The 21,716-nt window shown below is 45.7% G+C and overlaps 1 protein-coding gene across 2 annotated transcripts in view; it reads left to right on the top strand.

Moving 5' to 3' along the window:
- The window catches only part of KLC3 (kinesin light chain 3), an 819,433-nt gene that overhangs the window by 282,654 nt on the left and 515,063 nt on the right, over nt 1–21,716 (top strand). For both annotated transcript variants that reach the window (XM_086938378.1, XM_086938377.1), the window contains exon 3: nt 9,543–9,770. In XM_086938378.1, coding sequence (XP_086794504.1) covers nt 9,543–9,770 — 228 coding nt within the window. The remainder of the gene's footprint in view (nt 1–9,542; nt 9,771–21,716) is intronic.

Below are 21,716 nucleotides of genomic sequence, written 5' to 3'. Positions count from 1 at the left end.
CCCCTTTGGGTTTGCTAGACTCAACAATTCAACATAGGGCCTACTTAAATCCCAATAAAGTCAATAACATGTTCGCTACCGCTGCCACCTCCTATCTCTGTTATGCAGCACGCTCAGCAAATTTACAACACATGCTATGGGATTGCCCAACTTTTGCGGCCAACTGGTCTGAGGTTGTAGACAGGTTGGTTACTAAAACTGGTTTAGTAAAAAAACTTTTCGGTGGTGTGTGTTCTTAGATTCTATAAATGGACCAGAATTAATTAAGTCCCCTCCCACTTTCTCGATCTTGCTTTATTCCTTGCTAAACAGGCAGTTACCATGAATTGGAAGGCTGTACACCAGCAGAAGTCAAGTCATGGCATCCAGTTACTCTCAAGTGGGTTGAGACTGAAAGGAGAGCCTTGCGCAGTGAAGAAGTTAGAGCGTTGTGCAAGCACCCTATCGCTGGTCACTGGGATTAACCTATTGTTCAACATAAAAGAGTGATCTAAAAATTGCAATTTGCTGTCGTAATTTCTTAATGAAGCTTTGGACAATGCTTTAAGCTGCTCCTACCTTCCAGCCCTGGTGGCGAACTGGGTCGGGATACTGCACTTTTCTGAGCGCTTGCAAAACATCAGTCAATTACCTACTTTGCAGCTTGGTCCCGCCTCCACCTGTCTGTGCGGATGATCTATGCTATTAATATTCATCTTTGACCAGTGGCGACTGGTGAGATTTGAAAGTGGTGGGGCGGAATTTTTTTGGTATAGTACACCGTGCGTGCGAGCGAAGCGAGCGAGCCTCAACCACCTAAGGAGGGTTCGGGGGGGTTCTCCCCCCGAGAAAATTTTGAAAAATTAGCAGCCAAATGGTGGATTTTCAAGACTTTCGGAAGCCTTTGTGCTTAACAGAAACAGGCCACTGCCTCCCTTAAAAGTATCATCAGTTCCAAGGCCTCATGAATAAACCACTCTAAATTGCAATAAACCACAATTAATTTTAACAATGTTGCATAAATAGGTTGGATCTGTCTACTGACCCAGTGGCTACGTGAGAAATACTACGCGAGGCCTTCTTGAAAACCACCGTTACAATGATCCTGTGGCTTCCCTGGGGTCCAAGAAGACAGAGAGGACGAGACCTCCAGGACGCCGCGCCGCCTTAAATAGCATAATGTAGTTTTGGTTTCCTTTACATATTGGAGCATCAGCAGGCAGCGTCGGATTATCACCCTCTGTGCTTGTGGGCGACACACTTAATCTCCTCATGAATCATGACTACAAAATGAATGTGATGTGACTTTGTGTAATGTAACTGGGGCTCACCGTAAAGTGATCCATACCTTTGGGCCAAGTTCAGGCTATATAAACTAGGCATCCAGTGATCATTAATTTTAAAACATGTCCTTGCATCAAGCATACTCAAAACAATAAGCCAATAAAAATATATCTTTTTTAAAGCATTGGCATGCTACCAAAGCATTTGAACACTTAAGTTTATTATCAGCTTCTGTGGAACGTCTCTGTACGTCACGCGGCTGTTAGCGACCGCATTAAGGTCTTTATTCAGTTATTTAATACAATTTTGCCTCTTGCGTGACTCTGTAACTAAGGTGGAAAAAAGTGCGTAGGAGCCGGAAGCCCACTTCTTACACACACCCATCAGGGAGTATTCAAGCGCTCGACCAAATAAAATAAACTATTCACTAGACAAAAATAACTGTATTGAATTGTCAGAAGCCCTTACTGGGTCTCCTCTGCATGAAGGACTTGCGAACCAGAGTCTGTAAGCTAGTATCCTGCACTAACTCTCACGTCCTGCTAGGTCTCTAGTTTGCAGTGGTATCTGCAACCTCCTTTTGGAGCTGGCTACTAAAGCCCTTAAATACTGATATAAAAATTGTCTAGTGGACAGAGAGCCCCTAGCACATGAAGATGTTCTATTGGTCTGAACATTTTGGAGACTGTGGATGCATATGGAGCCCTATCCATACAGAAATCATTAGTATCATCCAATGGATTATTGCACACAACTGACCGTCAACAAATGAAGAGAGGATCAAGGCAAGACCCCAGATGAACTTCCTTCAAACCTTACATGTCTTCATGCTTATGCCACGGATAGGTACCTTCTACTTAGAGTTGTATACTTTGGAATGTCTGTCTTCGCCCAGTCTTCTTCCTAGGCTTTTTTTGGCTCCATGAAAGACTTTTTCTGATAACGCCTTCACCCTTATACTGCTGTATGCATTTATCCTCCATCTCGTTGACCATGGGAGTCATTGAGAGCCCTATAGCAATGTGACATACTCTACCAAATTGCCCATCTGGCCAGCTTCTAGTCCCCCCAACCACATTAAGAGGCAGGAGAAGTATTACATTCCAGATGGAAGAGCAACACCTGTCTCCGCTATCGGAAATACCCTCTCAGTGACTGGTCTGCCACCTTGTATGGTATCAGAAGGTCCATCTTATTTATCTAAGGATGTGCAAAAGAAAGTTAGCCATTTTCCTCTCCATTTGGGACAGCTTTGCATAGCAATCATGAATAGCTTGGTGGTGCTGTAGTATAATACCAAAATATTTTGCCCTAAATATTGTTTACAAAAATGTTTCAGAACTGGAGTTAATAATAGAAAGTCTTTTCCCAATGAACCAATATATTTGCAAACAATATTTAGGCCATATTATTTAGGTTAGTTGATATTTTTGCTGTAAGATTACATATAACTGGTTTTAAGATTAGGAAATGATCAGTGCCTGCTACAATCTGGGTGAAAACTCCAAACACCTCATGAATATTGATTCAATGTTTTGGGATAGTCAACTACTGCTTTGGGGGATTGTCAGAAAAAATGAAAAAAAATCCTAGCCAGTCCCTCAGGCTGTGGTAGCATGGGGTTAAAGGCCAATAATGTGTGTTTTCAACAAAAGTGCTGGACCTTGTGGACTGAAGCATTTTGGTGAAAAAAAGCATAGCGCTAGCAGCAATTCCTAATTTGATCGTGCCTCTAATGACCCAGTGGTTTAGTGGCTGGCCTATTAATTCCTAAATGTGGCTCTGAATATGAAGGATTCTTGGCTAAGGACAGGATTTGGCCAAACGGCTACAGCAGTCAACCTCAAACCTGAAGAACCGGGTTTGCGTCTCGCCAAGAACAACTCAACATCCTGTGATTCTGGACAAATCACTTCATCTCCACGTGCCTACCAAAATGAATATGTCCGTCTGTAATGTAACTGATGCTCATGTAAAGCGCTCTGATACCTTCAGGTCGAGTTATCAGTATGTAAAACTGAAAAATAAACCCTGACTCTATCCTACTCCAAGCCATCATAAGCGGACCCATAGATCATATTGAGAATCACCAATTTAATTATTTCACAATTTTTACTGTTTCTATCCTATTGATTGCTATTAAATGTTTTTATTCTATTGGTTCCTAAGACAATTCTTGACTTTATTTTCTGCCTTTTGATTTGAACAGCCTAATTTCATCAAATATTATGCCCATTCGTAATAAAAACAAACATTAAGGAAATTTCAGACAACCATTTAACGCATGGAAAATTATCAGTAAGTGAAAGCTTTGTGTACTGTCATATAACTAATGTGTCTAGCATTTCCTCAGGATAACAGAAACATCCTAAATATACACTTAATGTTCAGATTAGACACCAATATTATAACCAGAATGAGTTTGTGGGTATAATAATGCTTCAACAATATGAAACAATAGTAAGGTAAGAAATTCCACACATCACCTGGATTTTCATGCATGAAAAACTGCTGTGATTTTGAAGAGAATAAATATGTGAGAAAGTGATCAATATAAACATTTTGCATTGAAACTGAAAATAAAAACTCAACAAATCTGCAGATTATTCCATAACATTTGTATACGCACAGCAAAAGCAAACAACATGGCCGCTAGGTACTCGGTAGGCACATTCCAGGCAATGCTCTTTGCTTTACCCCCCTATGCCGTATTACTGTCTCCAGACTTATTGCTTAATGGCGCAATCAGAACTGTTTTTATGCTCCTTCATGCAGGGCCATGCTGTGATTTTCCCCCCATTTCGATTCTGTCTAATGATATTATTGGCACTTTGTGATACCATAACTTGATACATAAAAGGCGCCCTCGTTTACTGTACACATAAAAAATACTTTCTTCTCCGCAAACAGTGGGACTGACTGCGGTGTGGAATATAGAGAGCGCGTGCAGAGTCTTACATCTTTGCATTCACACTGCGCTCTTACAGGCCTCTCATTTACATCCTGTGGGGAAGCAGCCGCCTCGGCCTCGACTGATTTTGCTAGTGTTGAGTCCAGCCCCATTTTGATAAAATCTAGGGTGAAAAACTCTCAACCACTCACGCCACATGTGGCCATGTAAATGTGACATGCCATCTGAGTCATCTAGATCTGGGAAGAGCATGAGTTGACAGGTGTCCAGGCCCACCATAAACATGGTTTCTGACATCATTTAGGGAAACCTCGAAGTTTCAGATGAAAACGCCTCAGCTGTCAGGAACCTTTGTTTGGCGGCCCACCCACGACCCACCACAGGATGTCATACGTGTACATGGAATGCCCACCCTTCCAACACATCTTTCACGCCAAGGACTTGCTTGCAAAAATAATCAGCGACCCCCGTGCACAGTGAGAAAAGTCTTCGCATGTCAGGGCAATTAATAGTTTCTGTAGACACAACCCCTGCTTTGAGGCTTTGTTTGTGAAAAACAAACATAATACCGAGTGGGCCAACATGGCCAATTAACTTTTGAGAAACTATACCTGTTCCAGCACTTTCTACAGAAATGTCCTGCCTCAGCTGCGGGGATCTTAAAATATGTTGGGCATAAGCAAGTCAGTCCAGAAATCTAAGAAACACGGGGGGGCTGATAACTCATAAATTATACATAAATCACGAGCCTTTCTTTATGACCTTGAAATAGCACTGTGCATGGAGAGAAGTTAAAAGATCTGCTTTACTGCTTTGATGTGCTAACCTAACTAACAAAGGTATGGCGCCTGTTTGAACTGTCACTTACATCAGCAGTCAAATTTACTTGGTATGCTTCACTACTTTTTAAACTTGCAAACTTATTGTGACTTGTACTTGTGTTTGGTATCTATTTACTTGTATACTGTTGCACAACTCCTCTGATGTGTCGGCAAACTAACTTTTGACCTGAATTTTGACCATCTGTCCTTTTTTTTTCACTCACTATCTGAATTTGCATCCATGCCAGGTGATCACCCTAACAGCAGTATTTATGGCCCGCCAATTAAGTTGATTTTCGGAGCGTGTGGTTTCTATATTTTACCATATCAAATGCAGGACTGAAAACGCTGAAGTCCTAAAATGTGTAGAAAACAAAACTTATTTTATAACGATAAAGGACAGGAAATTTCTTAACGTGGGTTATTTTCAGATCGCCATGCACACAGGCAGATAAAAAAAATATGTTGCTTTCATCTAAAATGTTGGCCGATTTATTTCAAGTTGTATTTGCACCTGCACCATTATTGAATGTTTTTTTTTCAAAGAACCACACTCATTTCCTTAAATGATTCCACTGCAACTAAAATTACTTATTTGAACTTGAGCATACATATCGCTCTGCAAATGGAAAGGAATGCGATATATATATATTTAGCAAGTTATACACGGGAAGTGACCATATTGAATTCAACATTTATTTCGATTATGTGTACATCATGTTTTGTTTCAACACCATCATCTAATCTAAGGCATCAAACTACACAGATCCACCAATCCGCTCCACGGTTACTAGACATCGCCAGGGTATGCATAATACCTACACATTTCCAACACTCAAAGTATTTCACAGATAAAGTTTATTGTAAAGCGTAAACTAGGACTTTACGGTCTAGAATATGTTGAACTATTTTACAGTCATTTCTACAGTCATTTCTACTCCTTTTCGTGAAATCCCGTGCTCATCTGTAACAAATATATACATGTTTTAATCTGGTGACCTGACAAACCAAATTGCACTTCTTCCAGCAGTATGTATTCAAAAGCAACATTTTTGAGGGCAAAGAGAACCAAACTTCTAAACACTTTTAAGGCCTACCACCAAATAATTACATATTATTATATTTAATGGCGCTTTAAAGTAAACCCGTTTACGAGGACAAAGAAAAACGATTTCTCACGAACTGTTCAGAAAAAATAAACAACTTTAGTTCATTCAGTCATCTCGGCGTCAATATGAACTGCCAAAACTACCCTCTTTCCCCTTTCGCTTCCCGACCCAAAAAAAAAAAAACAGTTTGAACTGTTTTCCCCTCCAGTTACAAAACAACTTTGCAAATATTTGCTGACAATCGCCTCACAATGACAGCACCCTCGGCCTCTCGTCAAAACTCTGGCTATAATACACTTGTACATACTAATGATATATTAATTCTGAATTAAACCAACCATTACCTTGGCTTTACAATTCAGACACATAGAACTCTTGTATTCGTGTCCTAGGGATCATTAATAAACTTTTTTTAGATACCCTTTAGACACTTTTAAGTTTAAGTTTATTTATCCTCACAACACACCCATTACACAATACCAGCTCCGCAGTCTTCTGGCGTCGCAGCACACCGAAGAGGCATTAGGTCTCTTCGGTGGGGCCCGATGATGAAGCATGACACTGACTAGGTTGGTGTGTGAGGGCTTTCCTTCAAACCCAAATAGGGTGTGAATATTTTGAATCTGTTGGCTCCATCCAGTGGCTTATAAGAGAAATTAACCTCTCTTCTTTTGTTTATTGATATAATACACTTGGGCCTGAATTACGAGATAGTCGGGGTCGGGGATCAAATTATGTAGAAAGGGCCGACTGAATTATGCGGCTGGCAAGTAAAAGCGAATGATGTGGCAAGGGTAGACGAATTATGCGACTTATTTGCCGAAGTTAAATGTAAAACTGCCCTCCTGGGGGGCCCTGTAAATGTACATGTATTTATATAGCGCAAATCGCCCACATCGCAGGCATCTATGCGCTTGCTTAGGGAACCCGTCCTGGTATTCCCCTGTGAGATACCCCGGCAGGATATCCACACGGTGAAAGCCAGGCATCCCGCCGCGAGGGGCCGTTGTGGAGATTAAGCAAGCTATTGCCCAGAGTCGCAGAGTGTGAACCCGTGAGTCGAGTAGGCACCGGAGCGAGAATTATCGAGTCCGTGGAATTATTGAGCCCAACCCCCGTCGGGGCGGGGAATTGAACCCTGGTCCAGGGCCGATCTCAGCTTCCTGGTCTGCCGCCTCTAACCCCTGAGCCACACTTCTCCACTACCTGCTGGCTTCACAAGTCTCTCTAGTGCTGCATAAAATGGCTGTGCTACTTCTCTCCAAGGCTCCAACAGCAAGCATACGCGGGAAGAAGTGAGTCTGCACAGCCGCAGACGGTCCCTATCCCAACTCGTCACAGGGTGGGTCTCACCACGCCCTGTGACGATTTGGGAGGGGGTGGAAACACGACAGCAAGCTCTCCTGAGTCTCCTCCACTCTGATTGACGTGGAGACGTTAGCAAACCTGGGCTTGTGTTAAAACGCCCGTGGCTAACCTAATCTCCGCGCCATTAGGGGGTGGAGACGGGGCCTCCAGGCTATGTCTTTTGCCGAGTGATGACATCACAGCCTTCAGGGCTGTGAGGTTCTCAGCCGGCAAAAGACTGAGCAGCAAGTCAATCAGTGGACGTCACTGACTGATCTTGTCTAAACTTGGTGCGGCGCCGGTGACTGGGGCTGGGCAGCAGTCAGCAGAGTCAGAGACAACAGTGCCCCGTGTTGTGTGTTCTTTGAAATTTATTTAATAAACAAATAACGTGATCTTAATGTGAACTTAAATCCTGAGCAAATTACCTGGGGCGGAGCCCCGACGCCCGCACAGAGAAACCGCCACTGTCTTTGACACAGCAAAAGCTTGCTAACTCCATCAAGTTGTAGCGACCATGTGCAGCTTGCTGTGTATTCTAAAATGTCAGGAATTATTGTAGAAGAAAAAAAATATGTAGCAGTGTTATATCCTTAAAATCTTCCATTTTTACTTACTGTTTCCTCCTTTTTAAACATGGGTACAATCCAGTTTATATTCAATAGTATCTTGTGTGGACTTGTCCCTGTAACACAACCCAGTCATTGTTATTATTCCCTCCATAATGTGCTAAGCAGGAGAATTTTAAGTCTCAACCTTATTACTTAGTCATTGGATTCCCCAAATTCTGACCTTATCACCTAAGCAGATAAAGCTTAGGACAGTGACTGGTGTGAGGCTTACCGTGATAGACCGAATTAGAAAATTCTCAAAATCTCCAGTAGGATGGTAACAGTAGGTTATTTTTATAGTTTTATATAGCGCAAACTCGACCCAAAGGTATTGGTGCACTTTACATGAGCACCAATTGTATTACATAAGGACACATTAATTGTCTCGCATTTACAAGAGTTTGAGATATTGGCCTTGTAAATGACAATGCCTGTTATTTATGTGTTAATTATCAAAACAGATAAATAAAAGCATTGTCCTTTACAATGACAATAGCTTAAACTCTCTCATATGCGAGACCTATTCCATTGCCAATACTTGTTTTTATTAGGCACAGTGAGAGTAAGTTATTTGTGTAGAATCACATGATGTTGAACCAAAGCTGAGGCTCTGACTTGGTTTGCTCGTTCCAAAAACAGCAGCTCTGGCCGTTACGCCACATCCTGTCCCCACTGTGATTTCAAGATTCTCATAAACACCAAGATCTCCTGAATATTCTTTCTAGACTGCAGAATTAGTATACCTGAGATCCTTAACAGTGCGGATGTGGAATTAGTACACCTGAATCTGGGCCATTATGATTCTCATTTGGAGGAAGTATAAACCAGGTGGAAAACTAGTATTGAGGACTGTAATGCATGTACTGCTGGGTTATCCACTTTACACTATGGACCACAAAACACATTTTGGGTAAGAGTTAAAATCTCCCATTTTCCTCAGTACTCTGCAGTCGGGTTCGGTTCACCAAAGTAAGAAATATAATTGTTTTATGATGAACAGATAGTACACAATTTTAAAGTGATCAATGGATTAGTTAATAATTTGATTATGTCGATAAGATGAATTGTCTTTTGTTTAAGAAATGTATTGCTATTCAAACTATTGTTTAAATATGTAGCACAAAGACGCTTCACCAAGAAAGCATTAATGATTTTGGAGACAGTGAACAGTAAAATTGACTGTGGCATAGAATGGTTGTGAGTTGAAATCCCTACATTTAAGGGTGTTGGGCTCTCATGTATTTCTTAAAACATCACAGAAGCCTGGAATGCCCTGATTTCTAGAATGGTATGGGAGATTCACATTTCCCCACTGGTCTGGTATGAATGTTTTTCTTAATGTATTGACATTTGTATTTTATTCCCTTCTCTGTGATGCCGTCATACATTACAAGTGCAAGCAATGTAACATAACAAGAGCATTTGTAATATGGTTGAAGTCAAACTACTAATGATGAAAATACTATTGTTTGTGTCTTAGGTGATGCTTGCACTATCTGCACACATTGGACATTTGGAGGCAGAGAAACACAAGCTGAAGACTCAAGTCAAGCGTCTGTGCCAGGAAAACCTTTGGTTAAGGGACGAGCTGGCAAGTACACAGCTGAAGCAGCAGCAGAGTGAGCAGATGGTGGCACAGTTAGAGGAGGAGAAGAAGCATCTGGAGTTCCTGAACCAACTCAAGCAGTACGAACCCAAGGAGGAGCAGGTATTGTGTGTAGGAAGGGCGCAGAAGTAGAACTACACATAGCCATCATTTTTGTTATGGTACTCCTATCTGAGTTTTAAATTGTTTCATGCATCATCATATGGAGGACCGTACCAGCAAAGATTAATTGTGGATACAACACAAGGCCGTAGTTACCCTCATTGAATAAAAGAGTTTAGTTTGACATCAGGTACAGATGGAGCTTTCCTACTCTCAGTACATTCGAAAGACATTTGTATTTGAAGAGGAACACTAAGGATACAATGCAAATGTAGCAATCTTTAGACAAATACCTTCAATGTATGTTAATTCTACTAGAGGAACTAACCAAATACCAGGATAGGGAAATCTTTCTTGTACTTATTAGAATGTTATTAGAAATTGAGGCACTTTTATGTGGAGAGGTGTGGTGCAGTGGCCAGGGCAGCTGACTTCGGAGTTCGGGGCTCACGGTTCGATCCCTGGCTCCGGCGGCAGCTCAGCACCATGTGACTCTGGGCAATAGCTCACTTAATTTCCACAACGGCCCCCAGCGCCTTGAGACGGGTAAGGGTGAGTAATTAGAGCTTTACAAATACGGATTTATTTATTTATTATTAATGTTGTGTTGTAAGTAGACTCCGGTTACTGCAAGTGATTTTAGGGATTTATTCCTAATGGTACTTGCCCTCGACAGACAGAGCCCGGCAGGCCCGGATCTTAGGATGAACTGATCAGTCCACTGGACCACTTAGAAATGTAGTCGTCTAACAATAGGACATATCTCATTTCAGCAGGAAGTGAGACAAATGGTCCAGAAAACTCCAGGACCAATTTGTTCCAAGGTGCTTCAGGGTATGGAACCCTCAGGGCGTCTTTCTGACGTTCCAATGTTTATCAGAAAGAAGACACTCTGGGTATTTATCAAGCACTTGTTTGACCTGACTATCCAGAGCAGGCCACCAGTGATGCCGTTTGATACAGATAATGTAATGTAATAGTCATTTATAGAGTGCAAACTCATGCCCGAGGGTGACTTGGCGCTATCAGAGGCGGGTCTAAGGGGCAGATCAGTAGAATGAAGTGAGGCTTCTTGCTGAGCTTAGGTGTCTGCTAGTTTTGTGAAAAAACCCAGGTCTTTAAAGATTTTCTGAAGGCGAGTAGGGATTGAGTGGCTTTTAGTGTTAATGGTAGGCTGTTCCAGAGCACTGCCCTGGCCCTGAAAAAGCTCTTTTTGCCCCAAGTGGTCCTCTTGAATGGGGGCACAGTCAGGTTCATGATAGAAACAGAGCAGAGAGTCCTCCCTGGGATACTGGGATACACCAACTAAGCTTCTCCTTGAAATGTACTTGTCCCTGTCTGTGCAGTGATTTATAGACTAAGCATAATGCTTTGAAACTGCAATGTTGTCTAACTGGGAACCAGTTGAGTTTCCTAATGGCTCCTTTAGTGGATTCATATTTTGGAATTTTGAAAAGGGACCGTGTGGCTGCATTTTTGTAGAGTCTGGAGCCTCTTCAGGGGACCTGTCGCAATGTTATGCATGAGACTATTACAATAGTCAATCCTTGAGCGTATCAAAGCAATGATCACAGTCTTTAATAGTTTTGTGGGTAGGAATTTCTCAATCTTTTTTACCAGCCTCAGAGCGCAGAAAGAGGCTGATGTCATTTTATTCACCTGATCTTTGAGCTTCATTCGGTTATCTAACAAAAAACCAAGATTCATTACTTTGTTTGAGGGTTCTGTAAGAGGGCCCAACTCAGGCAACCACCATGCCGGCGTCCAGAACGAGGGGTTATTTCCAAAGATCTAAACCTCAGTCTTAGTGGTGTTCAATTTAAGACAGTTATTGTCCATCCAATTGCTAACTACTCATGCAGGTCTTTAATGCAGAGCTCAAGTTAGTTTCTGGTTTTGTTAGTGGCACCACAATTTGAGTGTCATCAGCGTATGATGCAAGAGAGAAACCAGAATTTCTGATGAGTGTCGCTGGCGGTGTAACAGAAAGATTGAAGTGTGTAGGACTCAGGGCTAAGCCCTGGGAGACTCCGCAAGGCACAGAGAAAGGCCTTGATAAGATGTTGCCCAGTACTACACTTTGTTGTCTGTTTGCGAGAAAGGATTGAAGGAGATCTAGTACAGTGGACTTGATCCCAAGGCTCCGCATAGGTCAACCAGGATCTCATGGTTGACCATATCAAATGTTGCTGAGAGGTCCAGCAAGACCAGAGCCCTATTCCCTCCGTTATCCAACCTTTCTCTGATGTCTTCCGTTGCTATTATCAAGGCAGATTCTGTACTCATTTTTTTCCTGAAACCATGCTGAGTATCATCCAGAAGAGCGTTTTCCTTTATGTACTCTGAGAGTTGCTTATTTATCACCTTCTTTGCCAATTTGGCCGTGATGGGGAGTCTTGATGTGGGCGATAGTTGTTCTGGTCCAGTTCTGGTCTGGTCTGGTTCTCCTTTTTTTAACAAAGGATGATGTAGGAAGGTGGATACCTGACTAGGGTTACCCCAGATTTTTTGCCTTGTGTTTAGCTTGTTTTCTACTTAGTTGGCCTGGTTCCCTGCTAATCAGGGCCCCAGGCTATCTGCTCTCTCCTTAAAATGGACTCCATGCACCCTAGGTGCACAACCAATTTGGTACTGGACACCTTGTCAGCCCCTATACAGTGCACTATAGGTGCCAAGGGCATAGGTGCATCCAAGGCCTACCAGGGGCTGCAGCATAACTTTTGCCACCCCTGGCTGGTTCTTAAATTGACACAACTGGCTGATCACTCAGCTGGGGTAAGGTGGTGTAATCACCCCTTGCTTAGATATAGTATACCTATATCTAAACCTATATCTGGACACATATAAACCTATGAGTCACTCATATGGCAGGCCTTATCAATCCTTGAGGCTGAGTGCGTGGTTTTATGTGAGATGGTGCTCTAGCATGAGCTGAGCCTGTCTGCAGCTGTCGGGACCAATTCCCTAAGCTGCTCCGGGATAATGCCATACCATATACTCTTAAGTGCATTATAATCCATTGCGGTTATGTGCTAACTTTGGTTTGGCTTTATCTAAACATGTCGTGTAAGGTGTTATACGATCTGGAATACTATCCCCTCGACAGTCCTGGCAACGGGGATAGCATTCCACCCTTCTAGAGGGAGAAGACATGTTACTTTACTAAAACGCGGTTAATCCTAACCAGAGCCTCAGCATCACAAAATGGATGCTGCTGCCACGACACAAGTCTGACCTCCTGCTGCTGACCGAAACTTGGCAGAGGAGGCCTGGACAAAGGGTTTCCTGTCGCGGGGAGGTGCTACACCACCCCAGACAGGAGATAGTGTATTGGGGCAGGGAGGGCTGAAAGAAACTAGACAGGGCCTGGGGCGCACAAGGCTTCCCCTTGCATAATCCGGTCAAACCGGTTCTGGGGCACACCAGCCCCAGTCCCAGCGCGACTCTGGACAAAGGGAAAGGGGTGTAACCACCCCCTTCCTGGGTCCCACCCATAGGAGGGACCTTACAAGTAATCCAGCCCACTAGATTGGTATAAGAGTGGGAGCAGTGCTAGTGCACACAGATTATCCTGACTGAAACTTATGAAATGAAACTCTGGACCCTTCGACATCCTACTCGACGTAGAAGACTGAAGAATCTCCCTTGTGGTCAAGGAGTGACCACCCTGTGCAAACAGGCACCATCCAGCACTTCGACGTTTGCTTTGTTGCAGTTCCTGCCGGAACGCGAGCAACAGAGATCGACAAGACCCAGCGTGCCTGCCTTCTAACAGCCCGATCCACAGTCCCTGCAGAGCTGAGACCCGTGGAGGCGACCTGAAGCGTGGGGCCGGCCATCTTGGAAAGACCACGAGGCGCTGACCGTGCAGCTCCTGAGACTCCCTCGAAGCTGTGCATTGGGGTTTGAGAAGCCCCAGCCCTGAGCCACTCTTGCACCGAAGCTCACCCCTCTACACTCACCGAGTGCTGCGTGGGGCCCTTCTGCATCTTTTGGCTCAACGTGTTGGTCCAGTCGCTTGCCCATTGGCTAGCGGCCCCAGTACAGACAAACCTTTAAATTGGACCTGCCAGTCTGGTTGCTCTGGACTGGCCCTCACTCCCCTGAAAAGGAGCACCCGCTCTGACCTTCCTGGTCTGAGTAAGAGGCGATCTTTGAATTCTGTGTGTTTTGCGCTTGCCAAGGTTTGTTTGCTCCAATCCGGAAGCCGACACTGCCGACAGCGAGAGCCTACGTGAGACAGCTCGTGACCCACTCCTGGACATCCTCGGTGCCCCAGAGTCCACGTGGCAGCGGAGACAAGCTTCTCAACAACCACCTGATTGCGCCCAACATTGCCTGGCTCCTTCCTGGTTCCACCCTGGTCACTGCTGAGTGACCCAGACTCTGTCCCCTCTGCTTTCAGGTTCCTTTCAGCTTCGATCCACCCTTGGATCGCACCGGACACTTCTTTTCTGGCCGCCTGCAGCATCTTCATCTCCAGGCTCCATAGATCTACACCACGAAAGCCGACACTACTTTGCACCTGTGCACCCGCTTCCTGTGGGTGAGGTAACTCATGAACGCCGGTGCTCCTGTACTGGTATACACCTCTAGTGTCTAAGTCTAAAGTTTTGTCCTTCTAGGTCAGTCGGAAGACTCTTAACTCAGTAACTCGATAACTTTTATGCACCATTGATTTTGCATTGGTGCATGTGTGTGCTTTCAGCGCTGCACCCGAATCCCGCGGGCTTTTCCCGACTTCAGCATTGCTAGTCCCGACTGCTCCCAGCGATTCCCCAGGCCCTAGGTCTGTCCACTGTTCGATTAGTGATACTTATACCACTTTTTTAATATATGGTTTGAGTGGCCCCTGGGCCTCATCCATAATTGTGCAACTTTTATATGTTTAACTGTGCTTTTGTTTAAACGCTTGTGCCTCTAGACTCTTAAAGAGTATAGAGGATTATTCTAGTAATAAATACATATATTTTTATAATATATCACTTGTGTGGTGTCCTTTCATTTGATATTACATGATTGTGATTGGTAAAACAGCTTGCTTAACACGACCTCTTGAGTTGAGCCTTTAAGGCTGCTTAGTCCATGCTACCCTTAGGATAGCTTGTCTATAAGGTTGACTTACAACCAGACACCATAAGGGATTGTTTGGACTGATACAAGGTGCCCCCAGAATTGGAGACATCATATATCAGGCCAACTTCTCACATTGGTGTGCAGCTGTGCGGATTTGAGCTTGCTGTTGTTTTACCATTGCAATATTTTTATCAAATTGAAAGATCACATCAAGTATCTTAGGTACATATAAACAAAGCTTAGCATATTTAAGTTCTACTGAACTTAGTGGTTGTAGATCAAATGGCTTAGCACACCCTGCCTACAACTCACTAGCATGGTACAGTAGGAAAACACTTAGTGTAGGTAAATGCATCACTTACACCTCACTAGCAGTCACGTCTGGCACAGGTGAAGCTTACAGCTCTCTACCTATGAGGGTTGACCTTACCAAGGCACCCTCCAGCTATGACAACCTCAGCCACAGAGACATGAGTGTCTTGTGCACTTCAAGGGGGCTGAAAAAGGGTCACAACCCTACCATTCCTATCCTGATAGCCATCCTGGAGAAGGATGATCTTGAGAAAGCTAGTGTAGCTCCCTTAGGGTCAGGAGATGGCATGAATCCACCAATCAATCAATCATAGGCATTTATATAGCGCACTACTTACCCGGAGGGTCTCAAGGCGCTAGGGGGGGGGGAGTGCTGCTACTGCTCGAATAGCCAGGTCTTGAGCTTCTTCCTGAAGGAGAGGTGGTCTTGGGTCAGGCGCAGGTCGGTCGGGAGGGAGTTCCAGGTCTTGGCGGCCAGGTAGGAGAAGGATCTTCCTCCCGTTGTCATTCTTCGGATGCGGGGGACGGCGGCGAGGGCGTGGCTGGCTGATCGGAGATGTCGTTTGGGAGCGTAGAAGTTGATGCGGTCATTGAGGTAGCTGGGGCCTTGATTGTGTAGGGCTTTGTGTGCGTGGGTGAGGAGGCGGAAGGTGATTCTTTTGTTGACGGGGAGCCAGTGCAGGTCTCTCAGATGTCCGGAGATGTGGCTGTGTCGTGGGATGTCGAGGATGAGTCTGGCTGAGGCGTTCTGGATCCGCTGGAGTCTCTTCTGGAGCTTGGCGGTGGTTCCGGCGTAGAGGGCGTTGCCGTAGTCCAGTCGGCTGGTGACGAGGGCCTGGGTGACCATCTTCCTGGTCTCGGTGGGGATCCACCGGAAGATCTTCCGTAGCATGCGTAGGATGTTGAAGCATGACGAGGAGACGGCGTTGACTTGTCTGGTCATGGTGAGGGATGAGTCCAAGATGAAGCCCAGGTTGCGTGCGTGGTCTGTCGGTTTGGATGCGCTGCCCAGGGCGGGGGGCCACCATGAGTCGTCCCAAGCGGAGGGTGAGGAGCCCAGGATGAGGACCTCCGTCTTGTCTGAGTTCAGTTTCAGGCGGCTGGTCGTCATCCACTCGGCTACGTCTTTCATCCCTTCGTGAAGGTTGGCTCTGGCGGCGGCGGGTCGCTGGTCAGGAGAGGATCAGCTGGGTGTCGTCAGCGTAGGAGATGATGTTCAGGTTGTGTTGGCGTGCGATGGCCGCGAGGGGGCTCATGTAGACGTTGAAGAGGGTGGGGCTCAGCGAGGATCCTTGGGGGACGCCGCAGATGACTTCGGTGGCCTCTGACTTGTACGGTGGTAGACGGACTCTCTGTGTTCTTCCGTTGAGGAAGGAGATGATCCAATCCAGTGCCTTCTCCTGGATTCCAACGTTGCTGAGGCGCTGCACTACGGTGCGGTGGCAGACAGTGTTGAATGCCGCGGAGAGGTCTAGGAGGATGAGGGCCGCTGTTTCTCCGTTGTCCATCAGGGCTCGGATGTCATCGGTGGCAGCGATGAGGGCGGTCTCGGTGCTGTGGTTGGCTCGGAAGCCCGACTGTGAGGGGTCGAGGGATCCATTCGTCTCGAGGAAGGCGGCCAGCTGCTTGTTGACGGTCTTCTCGATGGCTTTGGCTGGGAACGGGAGGAGTGAGATGGGGCGGTAATTCTTGAGTTCGGTGGGGTCCGCTGTGGGTTTCTTGAGTAGAGCGCTGAGTTTGGCGTGCTTCCAGCTCTCCGGGAAGGTGGCAGTGTCGAAGGAGGTGTTGATGATGTCCCGCAGGTGGGGTGCGATGATCGCGTCGGCCCTGTTGAAGACGTGATGAGGGCAGGGGTCGGTCGGAGATCCGGAATGGATGGAGTTCATCGAGCGGATGGTGTCTTCGGTGCTGGTCGGAGTCCAGGCGCGGAGGGTGGTGGTGGGGGGCGGTGGTTCGGTTGTGACGTGCGTCGGTTGAGTGCTGAAGCTGTTGTGTATATCCGCGATCTTGTTGTGGAAGTAGGAGGCGAGGGAGTTGCAGAGGTCTTGCGATGGGGTGATGTCGTTGTTTCCGGCGTTGGGGTTGGAGAGCTCTTTGACGATGTTGAAGAGTTCCTTGCAGTTGGGTGCGTTGTTGTCCAGCCGGTCCTTGAATGCGGTTTTCTTAGTGGCGCGGATCAGTTGGTGGTGCTTCCGGGTGGCAAGCTTGAGGGCGGTCATGTTGTCCGGTGTTGGATCCCTTCTCCAGGCTTTCTTGAGAGCTCGGCAGTTCTTCTTGGAGCTCTTGAGTTCGTCGGTGACCCATGAGGCTTTCTTGCTGCCGGGTCTGCTGGGCGGGGTCCTCAGTGGGGCGAGTTCGTCCAGAGAATGAGAACACCCCAGAAGATGAGGTGGACCCAGAATCAGAAGAGGAAGAGTTAGATCAGAATCAAGGGGATATCCAGGTACAAGTGGGGAGGCCAAGCCAACTTGGACCTACTTGGAAATGGAGAGGGCCAGCACCTCCCCAGAGTACATACTAGAATTGTTCCAGGCAATAGAAGATTGAGATCTCACTCAAGGGATTCTCACATTTCTTGTGCCTCAAGAGAATCTCAAAGGGGAATGACTTCCCCCCAGAGAAGAGAGCATAAGGCCAGAATGAGGGCTGTCCAACTCCAGATAGAAAGGGAAGAGGTAGCCTTGGCCCAAGCTAAACTTGCTTTAGCAAGGGAACACAAATTGAGTGGATTAGATTCCACTGGTGGCAGCAACATAATTCCTTGAGAGAAAATCAGGTCCTATGATACTAGAAACCTGACAAAGATTGTGCCCCCTACAAGGAAGGGGATGACTTCCACAAATGGATGACTGCTCTGGAGAGAGCCTGCATGGTACAGCAGGTTCCTCAAGAACAGTGGGCTGCAATTCTATGGTACTCCTTTTCTGAGAAAGGGCGAGATAAGCTCCTCACAGTTAGACCTGAGGATGCTAAAAATTACATTGTCCTGAGGAGTGCTCTGATAGATGGGTTTGACTAACCACTGAACAATACAGGTTAAAGTTCAGAGATACCCAGAAGACACAGACCCAGGACTGGACTGATTTTGTAGATTGTGCTACTAAGGCTCTGGAAGGTTGGCTACATGGCAGCAAAGTACATGACTTTACAGGATTGTATAATTTGATTATGAGGGAGCAGATCCTAAGTAATTGTCAGAACCAGCTTTTACACCAGTACCTGGTGGACTCAGATCTGACCTCTCCACAAGAATTGGGTAAGAGGGCAGACAAATGGGTCAGAACCAGGATTAGGCCTAAGAATCAGGGCAATGACCAGAAGAAGGAGTCTACCAAACCTCAAGAAAAGGGTGGGGATACATCTAAAGAGAAGACTTCCCCAGGGCCCCAAAACTCCAAGGATGGGGGTGGGTCCCAAGACACTTCCTCTACACAGAAAAAGCCTTATTGCCATGCCTGTAAACAGGTTGGCCATTGGAAAACAGACAGCTGTTGTCCAAAGAATAGTAATAAGGAAAATATACCTCCAAGTAAAGCTCATACACCTCCTGTCACTGTTAGCAGTGGTCCCCCACGTGGTGGGAGCACCCCCAAGAATTTGGGTGGATTTACTTTTGGAGCCCAGGTGGACTCTGGCCTATCCAGGTTCCCTACCACCGATACTCTTGTCTATGAAAGTGGCATGGGGTTTGCCAATTTCACTGCTTGCCCAAACACTTTGAGCAAGTACAGACAGGACCCCCTCATCAATGGTTTGAAAGTTGAGGTCTTTGGAGACACAGGGGCTAGCATCACCATGGTGGCTGAATGTCTAGTCCCCTCAAGGCAACCTTTACCTAGTGCCACATACCAGGTGACAAACATTGATGGAATAGAAACCAATCATCCCATGGCAGTAGTCAATCTTAGCTGGGGAGGTGTCACTAGCCTAAGGAGAGTGGCAGTGTCAGCAAACGTGCCTGTAGATTGCCTACTTGGAAATTATTTGGAAATCTCAGCCTGGGCTGAGGTTGAACAGGAAATCCATTCTAGAATGGTAAATGCCCATGGAAAGGTTAGTGGGGCTGTGTTGGCCACAGCCCCAATCCAAGATGTCCTTCCTGAAAAGGTTGGTAGGGCTGTGCAAGTCTCAGCCCCATCTTTAGCAGAAGCCCTTCCTGGATAAGTTAGCAGAGCTGTTATGATAACAGCCCATACCCAAACTGAGTCTCCTCCTGAAAAGGTTGGTGGGGCTGTGATGGTCACAGCCCAAACTCAAACTGATTAATGTGTTGTGAAGCCTGAAATGAGGGATCACTCCACACAAACAGAGAGCATTGAGGAGGAAGAGAAATCTCCCTCCCACCAGACATTAGGACAGGATCAGCCTCCTCAGGGAACTGATCTTACCCCTGATGAAGGAACTGTCCCAGAGGTTGTTAGGCCTAGCCTGACAGAGCCCCTGATGGCAGTGTACCCTTCTCAGGTGGGACCCAGTCTGGAGCAGGTAACCTGCGCCTCTCTACCTTGCCTTACCCAGCCCAGGGCTGCAGAGGACAAGAAGGACAGTGAGCCCCAAAGGGCCCCCTGTCAAATAAAGCACCCCCATCAGCAGATTAGGGGCACCAAAGCTAGCAGCCCTAGCCAAGTGAAAACTTTAAAAACTCCTGAGGGATCCCCCTTAAAATTAGTTAGGGACCTCCCACAGATGGATTCTGTTGGGCACAGCCAAACCTGGGACCCAAAGGGCCCAAACCTGAACTGTCCCTCCAGTAAGCCAACAAAAGGGACCCAGCCTCCAACTTTAGGTAGCCAGAGGTTGACCCTGAGAGCACAGTGCAACTCAGTTGATGTACGAAAGGCTCACATGGTGGAAGATAATTGGAGGAAGCTGAGCCCTAAATTAGTGGAGCCTCACTTCAGTACTCCATATCAACAGCAGCCTTTAATTTTGCAAAAACACACCCACGGTAGTGATTCCCTATGGTGGAGACCCTCTAATACCCCAAGGGTGAGGGATTGCTAAGTGGACCATGAGACAGGGGGTAACCATGCTAGTGCAGGTACTTCCTTATATGGCCACTCAGGCCCCAGCAATGCGAGGAGCTAGTGACCAACCTTTCATCTTGCACACTAACTGAGACGGAAACACAAGTCCTCAACAAAGGACTCTGTTTTGTACCCACAGCCGCTCTGGACAAATTTAAATTACAATGTGAACTGGCGGCGTTCTTTAGAAAACTAAAGCTCAAAGCTTTTTTTGAGAAAACCAATACAGACAATTCGGAAGAAACCACGAATGAAACTGGACTAAGAATAAAATCCACATTCATACCGCCCCCACACACTATTCCAGTCGAAATCAATACTTTCGAACAGGCTGTGTTCAACGACATTGAAACCATGTCAGTTACAACACTCTACCACAACAACAGCAGGGCAGAGAGCAATGCCATATCAGACCTTAAGAAAGATGACACCATAGTGATAAAACCAGCGGATAAAGGTGGAGGTCTGGTCTTAATGAACAAAACAGACTATAACACGGAATGTAGACGTTTACATGGTGACACTAAAAATTACCTACCACTCCTAACTGACCCAACAGAAGACCTACGCACAAAAATCATAAACCTTGTGGAAACAGCAGAAATAGCAGGCCATATCTCGAAACAAGAGGCCGACTACCTGAGCAAAACTGAAGCCAAAATACCATATTTCTATGTGGTACCCAAAATGCACAAAGACAAATTGCCCCCTCCAGGAAGACCAATAGTATCTGGTATAGGTTCATTATTGGAACCCTTATCAAGGTTCTGTGACTTCTTTCTTAAAACCATTGTCCAAGGAACATCCACATACCTGAAGGACACGAAAAACCTATTAACACTCTTAGAAAACATCAATATGGAGGAAAACACCATCATAGTGAGCTTCGACATCGAAAGCCTCTACACCAACATACCCCAGGATGCAACCATCAATGTCCTAAAGAAAACACTGGAAGAAGCCACCTGGGACCACCGCACGCCCAAAGAATTCATCATAAAATGTGCAACCCTAGCCCTGAAAAGGAACTTTTTCGAATACGAAGGATCCCTATACCTCCAAATAGGGGTACATCCATGGGCAGTGTTTTTGCCCCGAGCGTGGCGGGGCTCTATGTGTTCGATTTCGAACAAAAGTATATCCTATCACCAGACAACCCCTACTTTAAAAACATTAAATTCTGGCGAAGATATATAGACGATGTTCTCACTATCTGGCAAGGCCCACAAGAAACACTAATGGCATTTATAGCTTGACTCAACAATCGCGACCCACATCTGCACTTTACCCATAGTGCAGACAGAGACAAAATGTTTTTTTTGGACATACAAATCCAAAGAGAAAATGACACCCTAACAACTAAAACCTATTTCAAACCCACTGCTAAAAACAATCTGTTGAGGTACGAAAGTTTCCACCCTCGCCCCCTGAGGGAAAACTTGCCCTATGGCTAATACCTGCGACTACGGAGAAACTGTAGTAAGCTGACAGACTACAAGAGCCAGGCAGAAGACCTCACCAAGAAAGTAAT

This window comes from Lissotriton vulgaris, chromosome 9 (genome assembly GCF_964263255.1).
Source record: "Lissotriton vulgaris chromosome 9, aLisVul1.2, whole genome shotgun sequence".
Taxonomy (NCBI): domain Eukaryota; kingdom Metazoa; phylum Chordata; class Amphibia; order Caudata; family Salamandridae; genus Lissotriton; species Lissotriton vulgaris.
Note: the sequence above shows the minus strand (reverse complement) of the source record. Positions and strands in the feature narration are given on the sequence as shown.